This window comes from Panthera pardus, unplaced genomic scaffold (assembly GCF_024362965.1).
Source record: "Panthera pardus isolate Hobbes unplaced genomic scaffold, ASM2436296v1 HiC_scaffold_22, whole genome shotgun sequence".
Lineage (NCBI taxonomy): Eukaryota > Metazoa > Chordata > Mammalia > Carnivora > Felidae > Panthera > Panthera pardus.
This window is the reverse complement of record NW_026526788.1, coordinates 79,430,854-79,453,321: the sequence shown is the minus strand read 5'-3', so window position 1 is coordinate 79,453,321 and position 22,468 is coordinate 79,430,854. Positions and strand designations below refer to the sequence as shown.

General features: G+C 57.0%; 1 protein-coding gene across 4 annotated transcripts in view; it reads right to left on the bottom strand.

Moving 5' to 3' along the window:
• The window catches only part of LHPP (phospholysine phosphohistidine inorganic pyrophosphate phosphatase), a 118,841-nt gene that overhangs the window by 9,809 nt on the left and 86,564 nt on the right, over positions 1-22,468 (bottom strand). Inside the window, exon 7 of one of the 4 annotated variants that reach the window (XM_019424680.2) lies at positions 13,775-13,816. The exons of the other annotated variants lie outside the window; for them this stretch is intronic. Coding sequence (XP_019280225.2) covers positions 13,775-13,816 — 42 coding nt within the window. The remainder of the gene's footprint in view (positions 1-13,774; positions 13,817-22,468) is intronic. 4 annotated transcript variants of the gene reach the window in all.

Below are 22,468 nucleotides of genomic sequence, written 5' to 3'. Positions count from 1 at the left end.
CCAAACGGCGGGCGGCTTCTCTTTTCTTCCCTCGATCTGTTCCCAGAGAGCGTTTCAGGCCTGCCCCTGGAGGCCCCTGATCACAACCACGTGCGGGCCTCAGGCTTCCCGCTCGGGCAGGGGTTGGACAGGGGCGTGGGGAGGGCCGGGGGCCGCCAGACCGAGTGCGTGTGGCCCTCCCGCCGTCCTGGCCCGGTGGGCCTGGGAGAGGGTGTCCGAGCCACGGGTTTGGACCGGGCTGGCCGTGCCCACCGTGTGGCCTTGGCCAGACCACTCAGAGCCTCCCATCTGGGGCTGGGGCCGAGGAGACCACCCCCCCCAGGGGGCTGTGGTGGACCGTCCGTGAGATGATGCAGCCGGCCCAGGGCGCGGCCCACAGCAGATGCGCCGTCCGGGTGGATGGACGGACGGCGCGCGTTGGACTGGGGTGGGTAAGAACCCCCGCGGGGCCGCTCCGGCCGAGGAGAGGGGCAAGGCCCACAGCGGCTCCGTGTCTGGAGAGCGGGCGCCATCTTTGGGAGAAGGTCCTGAGGGCCAAGTATCTCCGGGGAGCTTTTCCCCCGGGGCTGTGGACAGAACCCAGCCGGGCCGCCAGGCGTGAGCGCCATGCCCCTGCTCGGCGGGCGTCGAGCGCGGTGCCAGACCTGCAGAGATGCCCGTGTGGCTGTGCCCGGGGACAGGCGGCAAGGGGCCGCGCTGGACTCCTTTGAGACAGACAAGGGGCGGCCACTGGGGAGCTGCTGACCCAGCCTATGCCCCCCCATGAGCCTGCCCTCGGGGCCCACTTCTCCAAGCCCACGGGATGCTCTATTCAGAGTATTATTCATAATAGTGACGGTCACCGACAGCCCTCTCCCTCCAGGGACTCGGCAAGGGCCCCGGCCCGGCACGCTTTAGCGGCTTTGGTCTCCACAGCGGCCCAGGAGGTAGGCGCCACCGCCCCATCTTACGGCTGGCAACCCGGAGGCCCAGGGAGGGTGGGTGGCCTGCCCGGGGGTCACTGAGCCGGGTCCCTGTCTGCCTCCCCAGCCTGCAGCGTGGCCTAGACCTTCCCAGGAGTCCGCGGGGCTGGGCTAGCGAGCAGCAGGCAGGGGCTCACCTAAAAGGCTCGCTCTGGCGGAGGGACGGGCCCTCTGGGGGCTGGGCATCTGGCCTCGCGCAGAGGAACCCCCGACAGCTGTTCGGAATATTTTGATAAAAACACGTCGAACACCTGGTGTGTGTTTAGTTTTCCACCAGCCGGCCCGGCCCCCGGCAACATGCTCGCCAACGGCCGACTCCCCCGAGGAGTCTGTGTGTGCTCCCACCCGGGTCCTCGGGAGCACAGGGCGGGGCCGCTCACTCCCGGCCTCCTCCACCTGCAGGCGACCACATTCCCCCCTCTCCTCTGGAGGCTGGACCACGGGAGGCCAGGTTGACCCCAGGGCTAGCCCAGCGACCCTGGCTTTGCACACTCAAGTCTCATGAGGTGGCCCAGGAGAGAGGGAGGGGGCAGGGAGGTGGTGACCCCCTCCCAGAACTCGGCTCATCGAAGGCCCGGTATCCTCTCCACCACCACGTGCAGACCTAGGTGGCTGGGCTGGGGGGGGATCTTGTTGCTGAAGGCGGGGGGGGGGGGGTGCTACAGGTGGGGGCCGGGCTGGCACTTCCTCAAGCTATTCTGGGAGGCGGCACCAATGTGCCCCCTTGATACAGGAAGACAGAGGCTCAGGATGGATCAGGAGGCTCACCTCCGAACTCTGTCCTGATCTGTCTGCTCGGGACGAAAGTCTCCTGAGTCAGGGTGCCCCGGGCTGACGAGCCGGGCCGCTCCTCCCCGGCGGCTGTTTCGGGTCCAAAGCGTGAGACGGTGCAACCTGACCCGAGAAACGCAGTTTCGTGAACCCCAATGCCTTCTGGGGACTCACCTCGGATCCACCAGCCTTCGCCTACTTTGTGCCTGTTCCGCTCACAAAGGGTGAAAACGGGCACTTCACAAACCAGGGGGTCTACGTGGCCGCTGCACGCGTGGAAAGGTGCCCAGCACCGCGAGGCCGGGGGAGTTACAGGCAGCACACAGCACGCGCCCCCAGAATGGCTGGAGTGGAGGATACTGAGTGCTGGCAGGACGGGGCACCGGGAACCCTCGCACGTGGCTGGCAGGAGCGCAGGTGGTGTGGCACTCGGGAAAACACAGCTCGGCTGATACCCCCTTGCTGGGAGCACAGGCGTGCCGCGTGACCTGGCGATTCCATCCCGGGCACGTGCCCCGGGGGAGATGAGACCGTGTTCACCGGGGAGTGTAGACCGGAACGTTCTGCCGGCTCTGTTCCGAACGACCGCAAAAGAGAAACGACCCAGGTGCCCTGCAACGGCAGCACGAATGAACCGCGGTCTAGTTGTTGGACGAAACACACGGCAGTGAGAAAGAACAGGCTTCTGCCGCAAAGAACGACACGGATGAAATAAAGAGCTGTTTCCAGCGTCTCGGGTAGCTCAGAAAGGCACACGGTGATGTTTACACTAGGACAGCCAGAGAAAGTTAGCGACCCGGTTCAGAAACCATAGTCAAGAAGAGAGGAAAGACCTGTACCACAGGCTTGGGAATCTGAACAACAAAAATGTGGCTTTGAGTTCCCTGGCAGCCAAAGCAAAAAAGGGAAACCCTGTAGATTACACAGAAGCAGATGGTTGTTCAGGAAGGACAACCTTCCTAGCAGCACAGACCGGGAGGGTCTTGTCCCTGCCGGGTGGGAGGGCGCGGTGAGGCCCCAGCAGGGTGTCTGATGAAACTCGGAGGTGACCCTTCCTAAACTGACTCCTGGCTGTCTCACTCCAGAGAGCCTATTACGTGGCTCCAAGGGGAACGGCAAGGCTCTGGGCCCAGACTGGCTCAGCCTGCAGCCCCGACTTCCCGGCACCCAGCACGGTGGGTCACTGCAGTGTTCAGCTGAGGTTTTCCCAAATTAGCTCCCACGCGCTCCCGAGTTCCCACCCGGCCACCTCTTGTTCGGGGAAGTCCCTTCTCTCCGGCCTTTGGGGCCCCTGCACATGAAACTAGCCACCCTCCTGGCCCTCTCACCCCTCTCTCCCGCTTGTGGGTGGATGTGTGACCTGAGGGGCTGACCGGAGACAGAGGGAGGTGCTGGCCTGGGACAGGCGGTACGGGGGAGGTGGGCATAGGGCAGGCTGGTGCAGTGGTGGCCGGCCGGAAAAGATCCCAGGAACCAAGCAGAGTCCCAGAGCCTGCGTTTCGTGAGACCCATGCCGGGATATTATGGTTCAGTCCCAATCCTGCACATAACAGGTCTCTGAAGATGCCTCCGGGGTGGGTGACAGTCACTCCCCTCCATGGTAGCCTGCTGACCGCCCTCATCCACCCAGCCTGGCCCAGGGCCTGCACAGAGGAAACGGGCCGAGTGGGTCTAGCGCCAGTGCCCGGACCCCACCCAGCGTGCTCAAAAGTCCCTCCGAAGGCCAATGTGATCGCAAAGGACCCCACACCCTCGCGTGGAGAGGACTTGTGCTATCGTAAAGGGGCGTCCTGGCCCCATGGAACGAGACAGTAAATGAAACACTGCATGCAATGCTGGGCACCGAGCACTGAAATGCGCTCTGTCGCGAGGTCCTGAGTTCACTGCCTGTCACTTACTAACCCATGGTCAGGAGCCTCCGGCGCCACAAGGGATAGAAGAAACTGTATCCACTTCACTCACAACTGGCTCCCGATGCCAGTTTCCATCCCGGAGCCGGGAAAGGGCATTCCGTGCCAGGCAGGGAGCGGGGCGCTGCTGGCCTGGCTCCCACCTGCCACCGAGTGCGGAGTGAGCTCCCCGTGCACAAAGGGAGGGAACGACACCCCCCGCGACCTCACGGAGGCCGGTGGCGGCTATGGTGGGGGGGCCTGGCTGCAGCATTTTGCACGCAGGCTGTGGACTTGTGTGGCCACGGCCCACCCCCCTGGGACTTCCCCTTCTGAGGTGCAGGGATGTGGACTGAATACTGAGTTCAATGGTGTGTGTTAAGCCCCTAGGTGAGTGGTGGCCAGCACCGGGTGGGCTGGCCGGTAGTAGTTAGCGTGAACACTCGGGAGGCCTCGAGGCAGCCGTGCCCTCTCGGACCGGAAGCTGGGCAGCAGAGAAAGGGACGGAATCACACCATGCGAGGGGGCGGGGGGGAGTGGGGGGAAGGGCGGGGCACAGACACTGTCCCCTTTGCCCCCCTCCTCCCCGGATCGCAAGCTGCCACTTTCTGTTGGAGGTCATCTGGTGTCGTCGTTGAGATCTATAAAAAGAACGATGTTCTTTAACCCCATTCCTGGAAATCTTTCCTAAAGACGGAATTCTAAAGAGACCTCATACAGAGTCTGGCATGTGGTAGGTTTTCAATAAAAGTTTGCTGAGCCGAGGGGGGGAGAAAGTACTTTTAGAGATGCTCGTGACGGTGCTACTTATAACAAGAAAGGAACCGGCTCCGATGTCCGACCCCGGGGGAGTAATGAAGCCTAGTCCGGCTGACCCGCTCCACGAACCACGGCAGAGCTGTGAACCACAGGCAGGATGAAGGGGGAAAGCAGAAGGAGAGAGGGTTCTATGTGCCCACGCCTCCGGTCGCAGAAGGGAGCGGGCAGGAAACCTGAGATAAACCGCCAAGTGTGGTGGGACCGCGGGTAGAGCCTTTTCTCTTTTGAACTTCCCCCCAAGGCTGCAGTAATGCTGTCTTAATGGCACACGTAATAATAAAAATACTCCCTTGTTTCGCCTTGCCACCGCTTCTCCAGAGGTATGGAAAAGGCCGGGAAGGTCGAGATTATGCGCCAGCCCGGACACACGCGAGAGGTGCGGCGGCCCCGCCTGGGCTGGGGCTGGCCAGCCACGGGGACGACAGTCCCGGCCGGCCCTGGGGCCAAACGCCTGGCTGGGCTTACAAGTGCCACCTGCTCTGCAGAGCATTCCAGGTCATTAGAGAGGGGGGCCCGCCTGGGTGCACCAAGGTAACCCTGGGGCTGGGCCCTACCTGTAACGTCAGACACATGTCACCGGGGACCACCCGGGGCTGGCTCCCCCCGGCCCCTCTGTCCGGCCGCCAGCCCCTCGGGGGCTTGGACGGGTCCACACGCCCCACCTCCAGGATGGAGAGTCCCAAGGGGTCCACCCAGCATGTCCATGGTGGCACCGCATTCCTGTCAACCCGGGGAAGACTGGGGATCTCATCTCCCAGAGACAAAGACACGGGAACAAGGGCTTTGCTTCAGGTCACGTGGCCAGCACGTGGTAGGGCTGGGACTCGGACCCCGGTTGTGACTCCAGTGGCAGCACCTTCCCTGAACCTGCTGGATGAAACACAACCAAGGGAAAAGCAAACGAGCCCCAAACCCCAAAGCTGGAAGGGCTTTAGGGCACAACCCCTCATTTCTCAAGTGAGGAACCCGAGGCCCAGGAAGGGACAGATGCTGGCCCGAGGCAATCCTGCCAGGGCCCAAAACGAGGAGAGTACATCCTCCTGGAGAGCTAGCCTAGATCTCGGCACCCGGGCTGCCTGCCACCCACACGGCAGAGGCCTGGGCAGAAGGGGGTCCCTGGGCTCCGTTCTTCCCAGGACCCTCTCTCTCCTGCCTGTACTTACAAACATGGGGGCTGGGGTCAGGGGAGGGGGAGGGGGCCCTCTTCATCCGTGCCTCCATACATATGGGGAAACTGAGGCACAAAAAGGGAGAGCCTAGAGTGAACCAGCAGGGAGGCCAGTGCCCCTCCCCCATATTTACTTAGCACCTTCCACCCCGGCCAGGTTCCCCGAAAAGCTGACGGATGCCACCTCATTCGTCACAGTCCAGACGGCGCCTCGTAAATGGTCAAAGCCGCCCGCCCAGTGAGGGGGCCATTCGTTCCGGCCCCTGGGGCCGCCAGCCTGCCGGGGCGGCTTGCCCCACCGTGGGCCGACTGTGTGTGCGGGGACCCCACGCAAGCCGCCCCGGCTCCTGGGCGAGTCCTAGACGGGGTCTTGTTTTCGTCAGGCCCGTCTCCAGGAGGCAGGCAGACGAGCCGCTCTTCTAGGACATCTACTCAGCACTGCTCTGATTTTCTGCAGACCCTAGTCCTGTCCCGCGATTTACTGGGAAGCCATAAACCAGCCCCACACGAGTCCGCCCTGCGGCCTCCAGAAAGCCCTGGAAACAGCTCCAGCAGGGTCCCGTCCGCCATCATGGGCCGTGGGTGAGGAGGGTGACGGCCTCCCGATGCGTTTACTCGGTGAGCCGCAGGGAGACGCTGTCCTCTCTGCAGATGGAGAAACAGGCCCGGGGAGGGGGGATCCCAGCAGCCCTCGCAGGTCAGGCTTCGGGGTCAGGGTTTTCCCCAAGTCCCGGGACTGGCCCCATGACACACCTTCTCCCATACAGCCTTTCACCCAGCGCTTTCCACCGGCGACCTTCGGGGCTCGCACCCTAGGAGCAGGGAGCACACAGCAGCCCTCCAGGGTAGGGGGGCAGGCGGTAGACTTTGCAGGACACGGCCAAGAGGAGGGCGAGGGGGGTGTTCAGTGCTGTTTTGGGGGTCTGGGCTTGTTAACTCAAGAGACAGAGCTGGAGGCACACCAGCTCCATTCGTGGAGACACGAATGCCTTTTTTTTTTTTCTTTTTAGTGTTTATGTATTTTGAGAAAGAGCTCAAGCAAGGGAGGAGCAGGGAGAGACAGAGGGAGAGAGAGAATCCCAAGCAGGTTCCGTGCTGCCAGCGCAGAGCCCAACGTGGGGCTCACACTCACAAACTGTGAGCACGTGACCTGAGCCGAAACCAAGAGTCAGACACATAACGGACTAAGCCACCCGGGGGCCCCGAAGTGCAGTGTATTTTAAGGGCTCAGGCACGCCAGGATTCGAGAACCAGCAGGCACTCGTCTGGTGACGGGTGGGAGGAGGGTACCAGGACCGGCTGCCTCGGGGTGCTGGGTGGGCTGGAGATCCAACAGGGAGCGGGGCCCTGGATGCCATCTACGATGCCATCCGGGGCACCAGAGGCCAGGCACAGGGCCCGGCACATGCAGGAACGCTGTCCCTCACTGGCCCCTCGACCCGGGCACACGCCAGGACCACACTGTTCCATCCTGTCCCCACAACTGAGGCTTTGTGCTCCGCTTAACAGCAGGTTAAGGCCTGCCTCGTTCTCTCCTCACCCCCACCCCCACCCCAGAGGCTTCCTTATTTACTTGTTTTCCATATAAACTTGAGGATTAACTTGTCCAGTGTGTTATGAGGTGGGGGAAGGAGAAGAGCAGACAGCCCTGATGATGTCTGGTCCCTAAACAAAGCTCTTCAGCAGGCAAAGCCCAATTTCCTCCTCAGAACCCTGGAAAGTGGAGGCTGGTTTTCAAACCCGGCTGCTTAGAGGAAGCTTAGAACCACCCACTGCCGTCAAAGCTGTGGGTGCTGCTAAAGCAGGACCCAGAGGGAAATTTGTAGCCCTGGACGTTTTCGTGATTAGAGAGCAAAGTCTCGAACCCGTCATCTATGCTCCCACCTTAAGAAACTAGAAAAAGAAGAACAAAATAAACCCAAGACAGAGGAAGGAAATAATAAAAGATCAGAGCAGAAAGCGAGGAACGGAAAACAGGAAAATGACGGAGGACGTCAGGGAAACAAGCAGCTGGTTCTTTGAAAAGATTGACTGGAAATGCTGACCCCTGAACCCTACCCCAGAGAGTTTTTCACTTGGTTGGTCTGGGGTCTGGCCTGAGGGCTGGGTGGTCTGATCTCCCCAGGTGCTTCTAATGGGCAGCTGGGCTGTCCCTCGGGCTGCCTCAGTTTCCATGCCTGCAGGACAAGGGAGGCAGCCCAGTGCCCAAGCCTGGCCGTGTGTGTGTTGGGCAAGTCCCTTTCCCTCTCCGGGCCTCAGCTTCTACACCAGACTTTGTCCTAGAGCTGACATTGGCCACCTGTGCTGTGTGGAGCCCTGGCTTTCCAGAGGAACCTGGGACAACAGGGATGAGTCAGGCTCCCAGGGCAGAAGTCTGGGATATGAACAGGATGTTCGTTGATGGTCCGCCATGGGGGGTGTGCCTCCTGCCACGGGGGGGGGGGGGGGGGGGGGGGCGTGCCTCCAGCTCCATCTCTTGAATTAACAAGCCCAGACCCCCGAAACAGCACTGAACACCCCCCTCGCCCTCCTCTTGGCCGTGTCCTGCAAAGTCTACCGCCTGCCCCCATACCCTGGAGGGCTGCTCTGTGCTCCCTGTGCAGAGAGCCGTGGAGACACGAAAGCCTCAAGCCTTCTGGCAGAAATTTCACGAAAGAATGGTGACGGGCGAGATCTTTTCCGTCTGGGGCAGGTATCCGGCTTCCCTCTACGAGGTGGGCAACAGTGTGTGCTAAAACCACAGTCCCTTCCCTCACGTAATGAAGCACAGCCCACGCCAGGGACCCATTCTGTCCCTGATTTGCACAGCGATGATCTAGTCTTTGTTTTACGGATGAGAAAGCGGGCTCAGAAATGGGGGCCGCAAGCTCCCCTCGGTCCCAGAGCAGGCAAGTGGCCGTGCTGGGCTGTGACCCCGCTCTGTCTCCGGGTCCAGGGTCTCTCCCCTTCCCTCATCCGCACACCACTGGGCACCTCTGTTGGGACGGTTCCCCCCACCCCCCCCGCCACCCCACCCCCCCAGCAGGTGTAGGGAAGCTCCAGACAGACGGAACAGACAGACTCAGGGTTCTGAGCCAGGAAAAGTTCTCTTGGCTCTGATGGTGCCTCCGGAGCTCAAGAAAGGCCCCTGACAGTGTGCCCTTCACGCCCTCACACCAGGAAAAACCAGGAAAGGCCGAGCCCGGAGCCGGCATGGCGCTGCCCCCTCCCGTCGTGGGGAAGAGGTGGGCGTTTAAATACAGAGATGGATTATTAATGAAGCCGGCCCTTTTGAAACATCACAGGCACAGAGAGGAGCGCCAACAGGGATGGCCAGCTGCAGCAAACCCTGTGCGGAAGGTTCCAGCATGTCCCTGTGGCCACCCATGGGCACTGTCACTCCCTGGCAGCCCGCAGCACTTTCCTGTGCACAGACCTCGGCCAGGGCTAATTCTGCGGCCCCCACCCTCGAAATGCTCGTGTTCCTTAGTCTCCTACTTCCACTCTGGAAAGGAGAGGGAGACTGTTACGTGAATCAATAATGAGCCCTTCGCCCCATTCTTTGCAGAGAACGATGGATTAAAACCCCGCAAAGCCAATCAATTGCACATCTATTTCACTAAGGGGGTGGGTGAGGGTGGAGAGAGCTTTCCTGAAAGGACTTGGCCTTGAAACATTAAGCCAAACGACTGGATTTGGCAACGGCCAGCTTCCGAGCACCGCCAGCCTGAAGAAACTGGCGGCCAGGCATGCCGAGGCAGGGCTGGGAATAACGAACTCATTCAAAGCCAAGCCGGGGCGGGGTGGGGGCCGCTGGAGAGTCCATGCGTGCGGGGGGCCTGCACGTCAAGGGGCTGCAGCCCCAGGGGCCCCGTGTGCACCGAGAGGCCGACCTCGGTTCTGCAGAGTGCGGCCTGGGCTGCCCCGGAGGGGTGGTGGGAAGCATGGGTGTCGCCAGAGATGCAGGACGGCCAACTGGTCTGCCCGGGATGGACACGGGTGGGAATTGAGGGGCCAGTCCCGGACTGGCATCGAACTTGCGGAGGGGTGAGCCCTGCGGCAGCGCGGCCTCCAGGGAGTGGGGTTCTCCCATAAATTGGCCGGCTAGCTCCTCCCGGCCCATCAGGCCCCGGACAGAGCGGTCAGGCTGAGCCCTCAGGGCCACTGCCCACACCCTCTCTGGTCTGCGGTCCGGCCATGGGCACGGCGGGGGTGGGGAGCGTGAATCGTGCCGGAGCAGCTCCGTAACTGAGCCCGCGTCACCTCTTGGAAGCCAAGTGTGAATCTTTGCTGAGTGGCCTCCGTGTCTTGGGAGGCGGCTTTGAAGCCAGAATGGTGGGCACGGCTCAGTCCAGCAGTGGGAGCTTTGGTGAACGGGGCGGATAAAAGATTAGGGCCTGCGGTGCACGCGGTAAGCAGGCAGGCCCCCAGGGAGGCACCACCTCGAAGCTCGGAGCCACTTTATTTGGGAAAAGGTGCCCGCCGCGCACAAGCCAAACTCCGTTCGACCCGTCAGGCTGCTTTGAGTAGCCCCTGTTAACACCCACGGACGCTCCTCCTGCACACGCTGCCCCAGAGGCTGCTCGTAAACCCCGCGGCCCTAGAACAGGGTTTGGCCAGGGTCTGCACAGGCCGGGCACAAGCTGCGGTTCTTGCAGACTGCGGGCCGTTTTCTCCCAGAGGGTTTAGCGGAGGGACACCATGAGATCATGTCAGAGTCCTCATCAGCTGCACTGCTGGGGGAAAACCACGATTTATGGACGCTCCGCCACGGTTATAAATAACCACACGTTGCCGGCAACACAGCTGGTCAAGAGAACGAGCATGTGGTTTTCTCTACCCTTTGCTCTTCCTTCCTCGGCTCCTAGAGCACAAGGCAACACGCGGGCCAGCCCCCGTGCGCCCACAGGGGACAAGGTGGCCACTGGGCATGTATGTCCCCCTCCTTGGAAGGCACACTTGTCCCCTGCAAGCTGTCACAGCAGGTCCTGAGGAGTGAGAACTCACCAATATGGAGGTCTTTGTGCAGACACTGGCAAAAACTTTTCCTTCTTTTTTTTCTTTTTTTAAATTTAAAAAGCATAGCTGGCGGGGCACCCGGGTGGCTCAGTGGGTTAAGCGTCCACCTTCGGCTCAGGTCATGATCTCACGGTTCGTGAGTTCGAGCCCCGCGTCGGGCTCTGCGCTGACAGCTCAGAGCCTGGAGCCTGCTTGGGATTCTGTGTCTCCCTCTCTCTCTCTCTCTCTGCCCCTCCCCCTCTCACGCTCTGTCTCTCTGTCTCTGAAAAATAAATAAACATTAAAAAAAAAAAAGCATAGCTTGCTCTCTAGAGAGCAAAGCTTCTGGGTGGCCAGACCCCGTGGTCACCCTGGAGGTGGGCCCAGGCTGCAATGCACTGTGCCCACGGCTCCATCTGGACTGAGAACCCACGGAGCCCTTACATCTCAACAAATGCCCATTCCGCGGGCTGTATCTTCTCAGCCTTGCCCTCTGTGAACACAGAGCACCTGTGAGCGTGGTTTGCCAGGAAGGGGCGGTGGGCAGTGGGACCGCCTCTCGGGGCCGGGAGGGTGGCATTGCCAGTGTGACCGGGGGTCTGGGATGCCCATCGTGACAAAGGCCGGCAGCCAGCCCTACCTGCATCCGCACTCAGCCGGGGCTGCCATGCCCTCCCGGTTCTGCAGACACCAGTGAGGTCAGGCCCAGCCCCGACGTCTGAGCAAATGTTGCTTGGCCTTTTTGTTTTGCTTTGTGTTAAACTCAGGATGTATTCCAGCCACACTGGAGAATTTGCTAGGGCAAATGGCGTGGAGGCCGAGCGGAGGGACCGTGGTAACCTGGGGGAGGCCGGGCACGGTAGGGCCAGGGGCATTTCTTGTCACATCGTGGTCAAGGGCCCCCTGGCCTCAGAGTCGATGCAAAGGATGGAGAAGAAGAGTGAGCCAAACGGGGAGAGGGAAGCGTTCAGACTGAATCGAGGGGCAGAAGAGGAAGTTACAGCAGCCAGTGTGAGAAGGAAGGTGGCCTCGGTCCAAATGACGGGGCAGGTCGCTCGCTGAGCCCCTGCCCAGACGTGCTGAGTTGGGGGCGGCCTCACTCATCTGTGGGGACCCCTCCCCCGGGACCGGGGTTCGGAGGTCAGGAGCAGATATGTATGGCTTGGGGCAGATCCCCTGGCCCTGAATCTTCTGAACCCCTTGGGCTGTTCGGATCCCAGCCTTCCCCTCGAGGGCCGCAGGTGCTCCCTCTGAGGGTTCCTAAGTGTATCTGACGTGGGCAGTGCAGGGGTCAGAGCCTAGAGAGTGCCCCTGCCAGTGGCATTTCCTATGGCAGTGGGACTCCTTTGCTCTCCCAGCCTCCTTCCTGTCCCTTCTCTACAGCCCACCCGGAAGCCACTTTGCTTCTTTGCAGCCTACTGACGGTCTTTGTGCTCTGCTAAGATCAGACTCGCGAGCCTCCTCGCCTCTCCCAGGGCCACGGCAGCACAACCACAAACAAGCGTCGGGGGTGAGACCAGCTGACGACTACATCCCTGACACAGACCAGTTTTGCCCCAGAAAGAGTTGTGGGACCACAGTTTCTTTTTCAGAACAAAAATTAAGCCAGCCTGTACTGATCGCACATCTTCCCGACACCACGTTCGGCGACCTCGCTCTGGTGGCTTGAAATCAGCCCCGATGGCAGTATTTACGCCACGGAAAGCGGCAAGGGCTACCAATCAGGGCTCCCCCCCCCCCACCCCGCCCCCCGAACAGCTAGTTGTTACATTTAAAGCATACCACTTGAACTTGATAATCCTCGAAGTTTCTCTTAGGTAAAACCTAAGAGACTCCATGACATGATGATGTATATGCTCATGTATAAATAAGCCCATGTGCACAGATGCACGGCGGGGCAATTCCCAAGATGATGACAATACAACCTAATTACTGTTAATCCAGCAAAGGTCTGTTGAAATGAGCAAACCTTTAATTTATAACATGTTTTGAGTCATTAAAATTAGTATTAGCAAGGTGTAAAATTAGTATTAGCAAGGTGGAGGTCCACAAGAGGTCTGTAGCCTTTTTCCCGCCTGTGTGGAGACAACAGAATAGCCACATGCAAAAGAGTAAGGCTGTACCCTTACCTCACACCATAGGCAAAAATAAACTCAAGGTGGCTCTACGTGGAAGAGCTAAAAATAGAAAATTCTTGGAAGAAAACACAGGGGTGAATCCTCATGGCCTCCGATTTGTCAAAGGGAGGAGAAACGCAAGTCAAAACCACAATGATAACTTTACCACCCACCAAGTGGAATCAAAAAAGTCAAGTTATAACAAGCACAGAAGAGGATGCAGAGAAGTTAGAAGCCTCGTGCACTGCAGGCGGGGATGGAAAACAGCGTGGCTACTTTGGAACACAGACCGACAGTTCCTCAAATGATTAAAAATTAGTTACCATATGACCCACCAATTCCACTCCTCGGTTTATACCCAAGTGAACGAAGCCAGTAAAAAAAAAAAAGACCACTTTTCGCATTGTTCCGTTCATACGAAATGTATGAAATGGGGAAATGTATGAATAGGGAAACCTACAGGGACAGAAAGCAGATGAGTGGTTGCTTTGGGTTGGGGAGATGGGATGGGTAGCTAGATGGGGACAGTGGTACACGGTTCTTTTAGAGGTGATGCAAATGTTCCAGAATTGACTGACGGTGATGGTGTGTGTACATGCTAAAAATCACTGAATTGTATTCTTTAAATGGATAAAGTATGTGGTTATGGATTCTATCTCAATAAAGCTGGTTTGCTTTTTTTAATGTTTACTTATTTACGTATTTATTTTTGAGAGAGAGAGAGAGAGAGAGGCACAAAGTGTGAGCAGAGGAGGGGCTGAGAGAGAGGGAGACACAGAATCCGAAGCAGGCTCCAGGCTCTGAGCTGTCAGCGCAGAGCCCGATGCAGGCCTCAAACTCACGAACTACAAGATCATGACCTGAGCAAAAGTTGGAGGCTTAACCGACTGAACCACCCCCGGCACCCCAAGCTGTTTTTTTTTTTAAACATATTTACTGATAAGAGCAAGAATGGAAAACTCACACAGGACAGAAGTGGCATTCCAAGTCAGTGGGGCAAGGGTGGGCTACTGAAAATCAGTGTTTGAACAACTGTTGGTTACTATATAGAAAATAAAATTCGATCCCTACCTCATGCCATGCACACAAGTCAACGTCAAGTAGATGTAGAACCTGAATGGCAAAGTAAAACTTTAAAACTGCTGGAGGAAAACGTAGAATATCTTTCTAACTATGGGGAGGGAAAGATGTCTTGGACAAGACGCAAGATGCATAAACTGTAACAAAATGATTAATACATCTTATTATATATTTCAACTTAAAACTTTCATTCAGTAAGACTCCATAAACTAACTAGAGACACAAATCACAGACTGGGAGTAAATATTTGCAACACAAACACCCGACAAAGAAGCAGGAGTAGATTCTATTAAGAACTGTCACAAACTATTAGTTGACTCTTGAACGTGGGGGTTAGGACCCCACAGCAGTCACAAATCCATGTATAACTTGTGACTCCCCCAAAATAGCCTACTGTTGACTGGAAGCCTTACAAATAACATAAACAGTCGATTGACTCATTTTTAATATGTCATACATAATATATACTGTATTCTTACAATAAAGTAAGTGGGAGAACAGAAAATACTAAGAAAATCATAAGGAAGAGAAACTACATTTACAGCCCTGTGCTATAAAACATCCATGTATAAGTGGACCCATGCAGTTCAACCCTGGGTTTTTCAAGGGTCAACTGTAATTTTAAAGATGACAAGCATTCCATAGTAAAGTATACAAAGGATATGAATAGATAATCCACAAAAGGAAACTTGACTGGTCATTAAACATGTGAAAAAGAGCTCAACCCACACAAAGTACAGGGAATGTAGTTTATATTAAAATGAGATATTATTACACATCCTCCAGATTTGGAAAAGCTTTTCAGAAACTTAACAGTACCAAGAATTGGCGAGGATGTGGGAACACAGGCTTCTCTTCCACGGCTGGAGGGGACAGAAACGGGCACATCCACTTGGGAGTGATCAGCAGCGTCTAACTGGTAAACTGTGAGAGGCCGTCGCTCCGGGCCAGCCCTCTGCCCTTGAATCAGGGTGTGCTAGCCTCCCCCGATAACAGGACTCACTGAAGTATTGTTGAAGGAAATCAAAGATTCCTGGCTCCGAAGTCAGACCCGCCAGGACCGACCTGGTAATATGTGTATTTAACCAGCTCTCCACGGTGATGCTTATTACCTGGCAAGTGGGGGGGAAATTGTCCTCAAGAAAACCTAGCACATTTGCACAAGAAGGCCTGCCAGCACGGTTCACCACAGCATGATTTATAATCACGCAAAAATTGGAAACCATCTACGTGTCCATCAACGGGAGACTGGAATGCACACCGGGGGACGGCCATACATTGACGTGCTGTAATGTAACTCTGGCTGCCTTCCTGGCCCAGCCTGAAAGGCTCATTTCCCGAGGCTGGCCAGGCCTCTAAATCAATAGGTCCTATGTGCGATTTTCCCTGCCGGTGCCATGTCGCATGAACAGAGTTGAGGGAAACTGGAAGGCCTTCAGTGTTATGATTCTTGTACCTCTTTCCAGTAGCTATTTCCATCCAGAGGCGGGAGTGACTCACACTTGCCAGCCCCATGGTGGTGGGGGGACTGCCCTGGGTGGGAGCGCCTTCTGCCGAATGCACACCAAACCCCGGTGCCAGGAGACGCTCCCAGGAAGAAGGATCCTGTGGCCGCGCTCGGCCAGCTAGGACACGTGTGTGCTTCGGAAAAGCGCTGGGAAGACGTGTCTTGAAGAGGCAGAGACCCAACGACAGCGTCTGGGAGGCCCTGGGGAGCACGTGCTTCAGCACCGGGGCGGTCAGCCCGTTAGGCTAAAGCAGCCAGCTTCTCCCAGATTATGTGCCTGGGAAATCCCTTTTCAATGGAATGCCCTTTACTAGAAACCTCTCTGGGCCTCAAAGGGGCCCTCCAAGCAGCCTGACAAGGGTGCGGCCAAAGATAAATGATACAAAAGGCTCTTGTTCCAAAGGCCAAAACCGAAGCGTGCAAGCCAAGAATGAGTGCCCGCTGGAGGCCGGGCACCGAGGAAGGTTCGGGCAGCCTCCGGAAAGAGCGGCAGGGGCAGAAGACAAACGGCCTAATCCCCCGAATCCTGGAGGCATTAGTGTTCCCTCAGCCGGCTTCCCTGTCTGGGCCGGTGCTGGGGACCTTGGTGACCGTGATGGTGTGGCCTCCCCTCAGGGGACTCGCAGCCCGGGAGAGGGTAGGGGTGGGGACACACACATGAACGCATCATCGCACAGGAGTGAGAACGGCTAATCACAGCACGAAAGGGGCTTTGAGAGAGGACGCGCGGTCTGCAGAGAAGCCAGTAAGGAGCAAAGGTGTGTGCGCGCATGTGCACGTGTGTGGGGGGGAGGGGGGCCCGTCGCCACCTTGCCATGAGGGATGGAGGGAGGCACCCCCATCGCCACGTTTCGAGGCGGGGAAGACAGGGCCGGGCCAGGCCTCGAAGGCCACCCGGCCTCCTCTGCAAAGGGAGGGGTGAGGGGCAGACACAGGCAAGCCTGCCTGCCACCTGCCTCCGGGCCTCAGCCTCCCCGGGGGCCCTGGAAACCGGAGGCAGGCCCTCTGGAGAGCGTCAAGTGTGACAGTTTATGAACCTAATTAAGTTTTTTCTTTGGATCAAGAAAATCGCAGGGTGGGCCCATTCCAGGGGGATGCCTTGCTACAAAGAGGAGGTCAGATGGGGGAACGAGGCTGCACGGGGTGGGGGTGGGGGGCTGAGAGGCGCGCCCTCCGTGCCCAGGAGGCTGGCGTGGGTCCAGGGGACAGCCCGTCTCTGGCTGGCTGGAGCTCGGGCGAGCCGTCTGGCCTCGGTCCCCAGGGAGCAGAACCCGGCGGCCGGGAGCACCGGTACACCCGGTTCATCGCGTGGCCAACCCCAGACCTGGGCGGGCCAGCACCTCTCTGGGCCCTGTTCCCCCATCTCTCAAGTGGGGAGGATAACGACACCTACTTCCTATTAGTGACCAAATGAGTCGGCATCAGGCCTAACACGAGCGAGCGCTCAGCGGGCACCATTGTTAACCTCCCTCGCCTCCTGCTTGGTCTCCTTTAGAGGCTGCTGTGTGAATGGGGCAACGCGCCGGAGGGCTCAGAGGGACCAACGGCCACGCCACCTTGACACGGGCGCAGGCCAGATGGGAGGGCTCAGAGGGACCAACGGCCACGCCACCTTGACACGGGCGCAGGCCAGATGGGGTGGAGGCGGAGCCCGGGGACTCACTGGCTGTAGAAGGAAGGAGCAGGGATGGTGGGTGTCCCTCGGCAGCGTGGACACTGACCGCGGGCGTTCCATCTGGGGCCCCCGCCCTGGGGCCCTCCTGGTCCTCCGGCTCAGGGAGGGAGGAAGGCTGTGTGTGTCTATGCAGCCTTGTGCCCTGTGCTTCTAAGGCCGGGGGACGGGCTGTGGGGGGGAACGCGGAGGGGGGCAGGATAGGGAGAGGGGTCTGACCCTACCGCTGTGGCCCAGGCCCCGCCCCCCGAATTCCCTCGCTGCCTCGCACTTCACACTAGTGCTTTATGTTTTTCTGGGTTCTTAATGGCTTTTTTTTTTTTCTTCTTCTTCTTTAAATATATTTCTGGGAAAGCTGTATTTTCACTCTAGTCCTGCCAGGTTTTTTTTTTTTTTTTCTTTTTTAAATATGCGTGCACGCCATGAGGCAGTAAAATCTCCACATGAAGTCATCCTCGACAGCTAATAATCAAAACCCTGGGTGTTCAGAGAACAATGTGATTAAGAACCAGGCCTGAGTGTTCCGGGCCACAGAGAAATGATCAGTGCAGCTGAGAGCCACGTTTTCTTTTCCAGAACTGGGAGAAAATAAACGCCCAGTGTCTCGGCCCCAGTCTGTGGTGTTTTGTTCTGGCAGCTGGGGTTGACCAATACGTGGCATCTGAGCAGAGGGAAGGGAGGGAGGAAACGTGGCACTCCCTTGGAGAGAGAACAGGGACCCTTTCCTCGGCTGTCCCTCAAGGTGTGTGTATTTATTTATTTATTTATTTATTATTTAAAAAAAAAATTTTTTTAATGTTTATTTATTTTTGAGGCAGAGAAAGACAGAGCACAAACGGGGGACGGTCAGAGAGAGAGGGAGACACAGAATCTGAAACAGGCTCCAGGCTCCGAGCCGTCAGCACAGAGCCCGACGCGGGGCTCGAACTCACGGACCGCGAGATCGTGACCTGAGCCGAAGTCGGCCGCTTCACCGACGGAGCCATCCGGGCGCCCCTGCCATGTTAATCCTTGTGAAGCGTACGGTGGGATTCCTTACATTCCCAGTGCTGTGCCACCATCACTACAAACTAGTTCAAAAGCTTTCTCGTCGCCCCAAACACAAACCCTGTCCCCGTTAAGCAAGAACATCCCACCTCCCCTCCCCCCAGCCCCCCCCCGCAGCCGCCATCGTACTTTCTGTCTCTACGAACTTGCCTAGTCTGGATATCTGACACGGGCGGAATAATACAATCGTTGTCCCTTTCCGTCTGCTTATTTCACCCGGCATCGCGTCTTCTGGGTTCACCCGTGGTGTGGCCTGCGTCAGAACTTTGTGTCTTTTCACAGCTGAGGAATATTCCACCATACAGACAGACCACGTTTTGTTTATCCCCTCACCCGCTGATGGACGCACACTTGGGCTGTTTCCACCTTTCGGCTATTGTGAGCAATGGTGCGACGAACACACGTGCACGAGGGGCTGTTCAGGTCCCCGCCTTCAACTCCTTCCTCAACGTGATGATGTCTGACATTTTCCCGTGGTTCATGGGGAAGGACTCACAGGGCTGAGGCACCCTTCTCGGTCCGTCGTAGGGAGCACGTAAGGTCTTACTGCAGTGCCATTAACCTTGATGGCTAGGCTGAAGTTGAACCTACCAGAATCCTCTGCCATACTCCCTAGTTCCCCTGCCGAATATCCAACACGCTAATGCCAGGCACGTGTTCTGTTTCTGCTTAAACTCCCAAAGGGCTCCGTTGGGAACCTCCAGTCCCCGGGCTGGAGGTGTCTGATGATGGGCAAGGACGCAGAGGCCGGGGAAGAACCCCATGGTGGGGCTTAAGGCCTGTGTGGGTCTCCTGGGGGGAGCATGGAGAAGGAGAGCAGCGGGCCTGGGCCAAGCCACCCTGCAGCCTGTGACATCTGAACACCAGAAGCCCCGTGAGCGACCTCACACTGCGAGGCCATGAGGAGACGCGTGGCCTCAGCAAGTCAAACATTGGTATCTATCCTTAGTTCTTCAAGATGACAGGTCCCTGTTCCTCCGCTCTGCACCTCTGCCCCCCACACCCTTCCCTCGCCTTGCATTCTGTTCCCTCCCAGCTCCTCTCTCCGCACATCCTCCCTCTCATCCACCTTACAGGCTGCGTCCCCTGGGGCCATTCAAGGACTCAATGGAACTTGACCACTCCCCTCCCTTGGTCCAGACTCCTCAGGATTTTGGTTGTGTCTTTGGGGCAGTACAGATGCCGGGGTCGGTCCCTGTGAACTTGAAGCCTTAGGAACAGCCCCCTGCCTCTGATTTTCCACAGTCCCGAGGCACCCACCCCTTCTGCACACAGGACACCTCATTGAGTTTAAAGCCAACGAGGGGCGCCTGGTGGCTCAGTCGGTAAGGTGTCCGACTTCGGCTCAGGTCATGATCTCACGCTTTGTGAGTTCGAGCCCCGCGTCGGGCTCTGTGCTGACAGCTCGGAGCCCGGAGCCTGCTTCGGATTCTGTGTCTCCCTCTCTCTCGGCCCCTCCCCCACTGACACTCTGTCTCTGTCTCTCAAGAATAAATAAACATAAAAAAAAAAAAATTTTTTTAAGCCAACATAAGCCCGCATCAGAGAGCAAGGCTCTCTGTGTGTGAAGTTCTAGGAAACCAAGGTGCCTGTGACGCAGTCCCCTCCTCAAGGGCCCTGCTCAAGGGGAGCGAATGAGTCCCGTGTGCATCTTCCCGACTCCCACTTTCCAGCAAACCTGCAGCCCCTGTGCGCTGTTGTTCTGTTTGCTGTAGCTGTGAGTCAAGAGCCATATGTCGAAAATGACTTACTATCCTGTGTGACAACAAATATTTTGACAGGCAGGGCTCATCTGCCTGCCTTGCAGGTTTGACACATGTAGGCACACAGAGAACGCACGGGGATGTAACTCAGCGCCGTGGGGAGGAGCCGGCACGGAGGTTTTGAGCACCTGCTCTATGCCAGCCACAGCTGCAGACACGGCTCTCAAGGCCCCGGGGCACCGGGGAGGCACAGCCCGAGCCTGGCGTGTTCGCGGACAGGCACAGCACGGTGACCGCGGGGGCACAGCCGTGCTGTGCCGTAGGCGCGGGGCCCGCGTGCCTGGAGGCCGCGAGGGTGGCCTTTCACCTCCCAGGCTTCGAACACAAACTCGGACCTGTCCCAGTGTCAGGGACAGGAATCACATTCGAGAACGGGGAATCTCCTGTGTTCTAGGCGGGGTGCGGGGAAGTTGTCTCCCTCCTATGTCTGTCTAATCGCTACATAACCGGGAGCTGGCACCTTTTCACTTTGAGCCTCTAGACGTTCCCTCTGACCCGACAATTCTACTTTGGGGAAGTTATTTTAAAGAAACAATCAGGGCTCCTGGGTGGCTCAGTCGGTTAAGCCTCTGGCTCTTGATTTCGGCTCAGAGCATGACCTCTCTGTTCATGAGATCGAGCCCCACGTCAGGCTCTGTGCTGACGGTGCAGAACTGGCTTGGGATTCTCTCTCTCCCTCTCTCTGCCCCTCGCCTGCTCACACGCTCTCAGAAATAAACATTAAAAACAATTTTTTTAAAACAAATAAGTAAACAGCTTGGGATTCTCTCTCTCTCTGCCCCTCCCCAGCTCATGCTTTCTCTCTCAGAATAAATAAAATAAACATTAAAAACATAAACAATCAAATGAGTGTACAAAAACATGCTTGTGGTAAAAATCCATATAGGGTTTAGAGTTTATTTAAAATGAACCAATAAACGTACCAATGTCAGTTCATTAATTGTGGCCAGTGGCCCATGGAAACGGAAGATGTTAACCAGAGAAGAGGCTGGGTGAAAGGCAGACAGGAACCCTCTGCCATCTTGGTAACTCTTCCGTAACTATGAAATTATTCCAAACTATAAAGTTTATTTTTAAAAATACGCATATGTTTGCATAGGCATTTTCACTGCAACACTGTTTAAAATAGTGGAACGCCAGAAAAAGCAATGTCTACCAGTCTGGGGATCGTTAAATATACAACAGTGCAAGCATGTGCCACATGCGTGTGGCTGCAAAACGGGGGTGGTGGCTCCTTACAGGCGAGACACAGACAGCAGGGTATCCTGGGGGAACAACGGGACCGCTGAACTTCACGCTTAGGGTACGATCCCATCAAAGCGACAAAGGATGCGTTTATGTACACGTAAGAGGCCAGGAGGACAGGGGCGCCTGGGTGGCTCAGGTGGTCGGGCGACTGACCGAGGCTCAGGTCACGATCTCACGGTTTGTGAGTTCGAGCCCCGCGTCGGGCTCTGTGCTGACAGCTCAGAGCCTGCTTTGGATTCTATGTCTCCCTCTCTCTCTGCCCCTCCCCCACTCATGCTCTGTCTCTCTCTCCCTCTCTCTCTGTCAAAAATAAATACACATTTAAAAAAGCTTCTCTACAACATGCTCATCCCAACTTGTGCGAGCGACCACGACCTCTCCATGGGATTCCTGCAGAAGCCTCCTAAGTGCTCTTTCTCCCTGCTTCTGCCCTCACCTCCCGTCATCTGATCCAACAGAGCAGCCAGAGGAAACCCGAGGTCAGGAGCGCCTGGGTGGCTCAGTGGGTTAAAGCATCTGACTGCGGCTCAGGTCACGGTCTATGGTTCGTGGGTTCGAGCCCCGCGTCGCGCTCTGCGTTGACCGCGTGGAGCCTGCTCTGGATTCTGTCTTCTTCTCCCTCTGCCCTCCCCCCGCTTGCTCTTTGTATCTTTCTCAAAAATAAATAAAAATAGGGGCGCCTGGGTGGCTCGGTCGGTTAAGCGTCCGACTTCGGCTCAGGTCATGATCTCACGGTCCGTGAGTTCGAGCCCCGCGTCGGGCTCTGTGCTGACCGCTCAGAGCCTGGAGCCTGTTTCAGATTCTGTGTCTCCCTCTCTCTCTGCCCCTCCCCTGTTCATGCTCTGTCTCTCTCTGTCTCAAAAATAAATAAACGTTTAAAAATAAATAAATAAATAAATAAATAAATAAATAAATAAATAAATAAAAATAAAACTTAAAAAAAAAAAAAAAAAGGCCAGGCACTAAAGGACAAATGGTGTGTGATTCCATTTACACGAAATGTCTGCACCAGGCAAAAATCCACAGAGGCTGAAGTAGCCTAGCGGTTGCCAGGGGCTGGGGCCCTGGGGGATGGGGAGAAAGTGCTCATGGGTATAGGGTTTCTTTGTGGGGTGATGGAGATACTCTGGAATTAGATAGCGGTGACTTTGTGAATATTCTAAAAACCGGAAACCCTGACATCGCACACTTTAAAGCAAATTTCATGGTGCGTGAATTATAATCTCAATTAAAACATTTTTTAAACCTGGCTGCTCAGAGGGTAAAAGCTCTGATTTTGGACCAACCCCAGCTGGACCGTCCCCTCCCCCCCCCCCCCCCCCCCCCCCCCCCCCCCAGTCCCCAGGGCCAGCTCGGTGCCTGACTCACAGGTGCTTAATGACAGTTAGCCGCACGGAGCTGCCCCAGATGGAACCCGATTCAGGGGCTGTGTGATGGGGCCGGGAGTG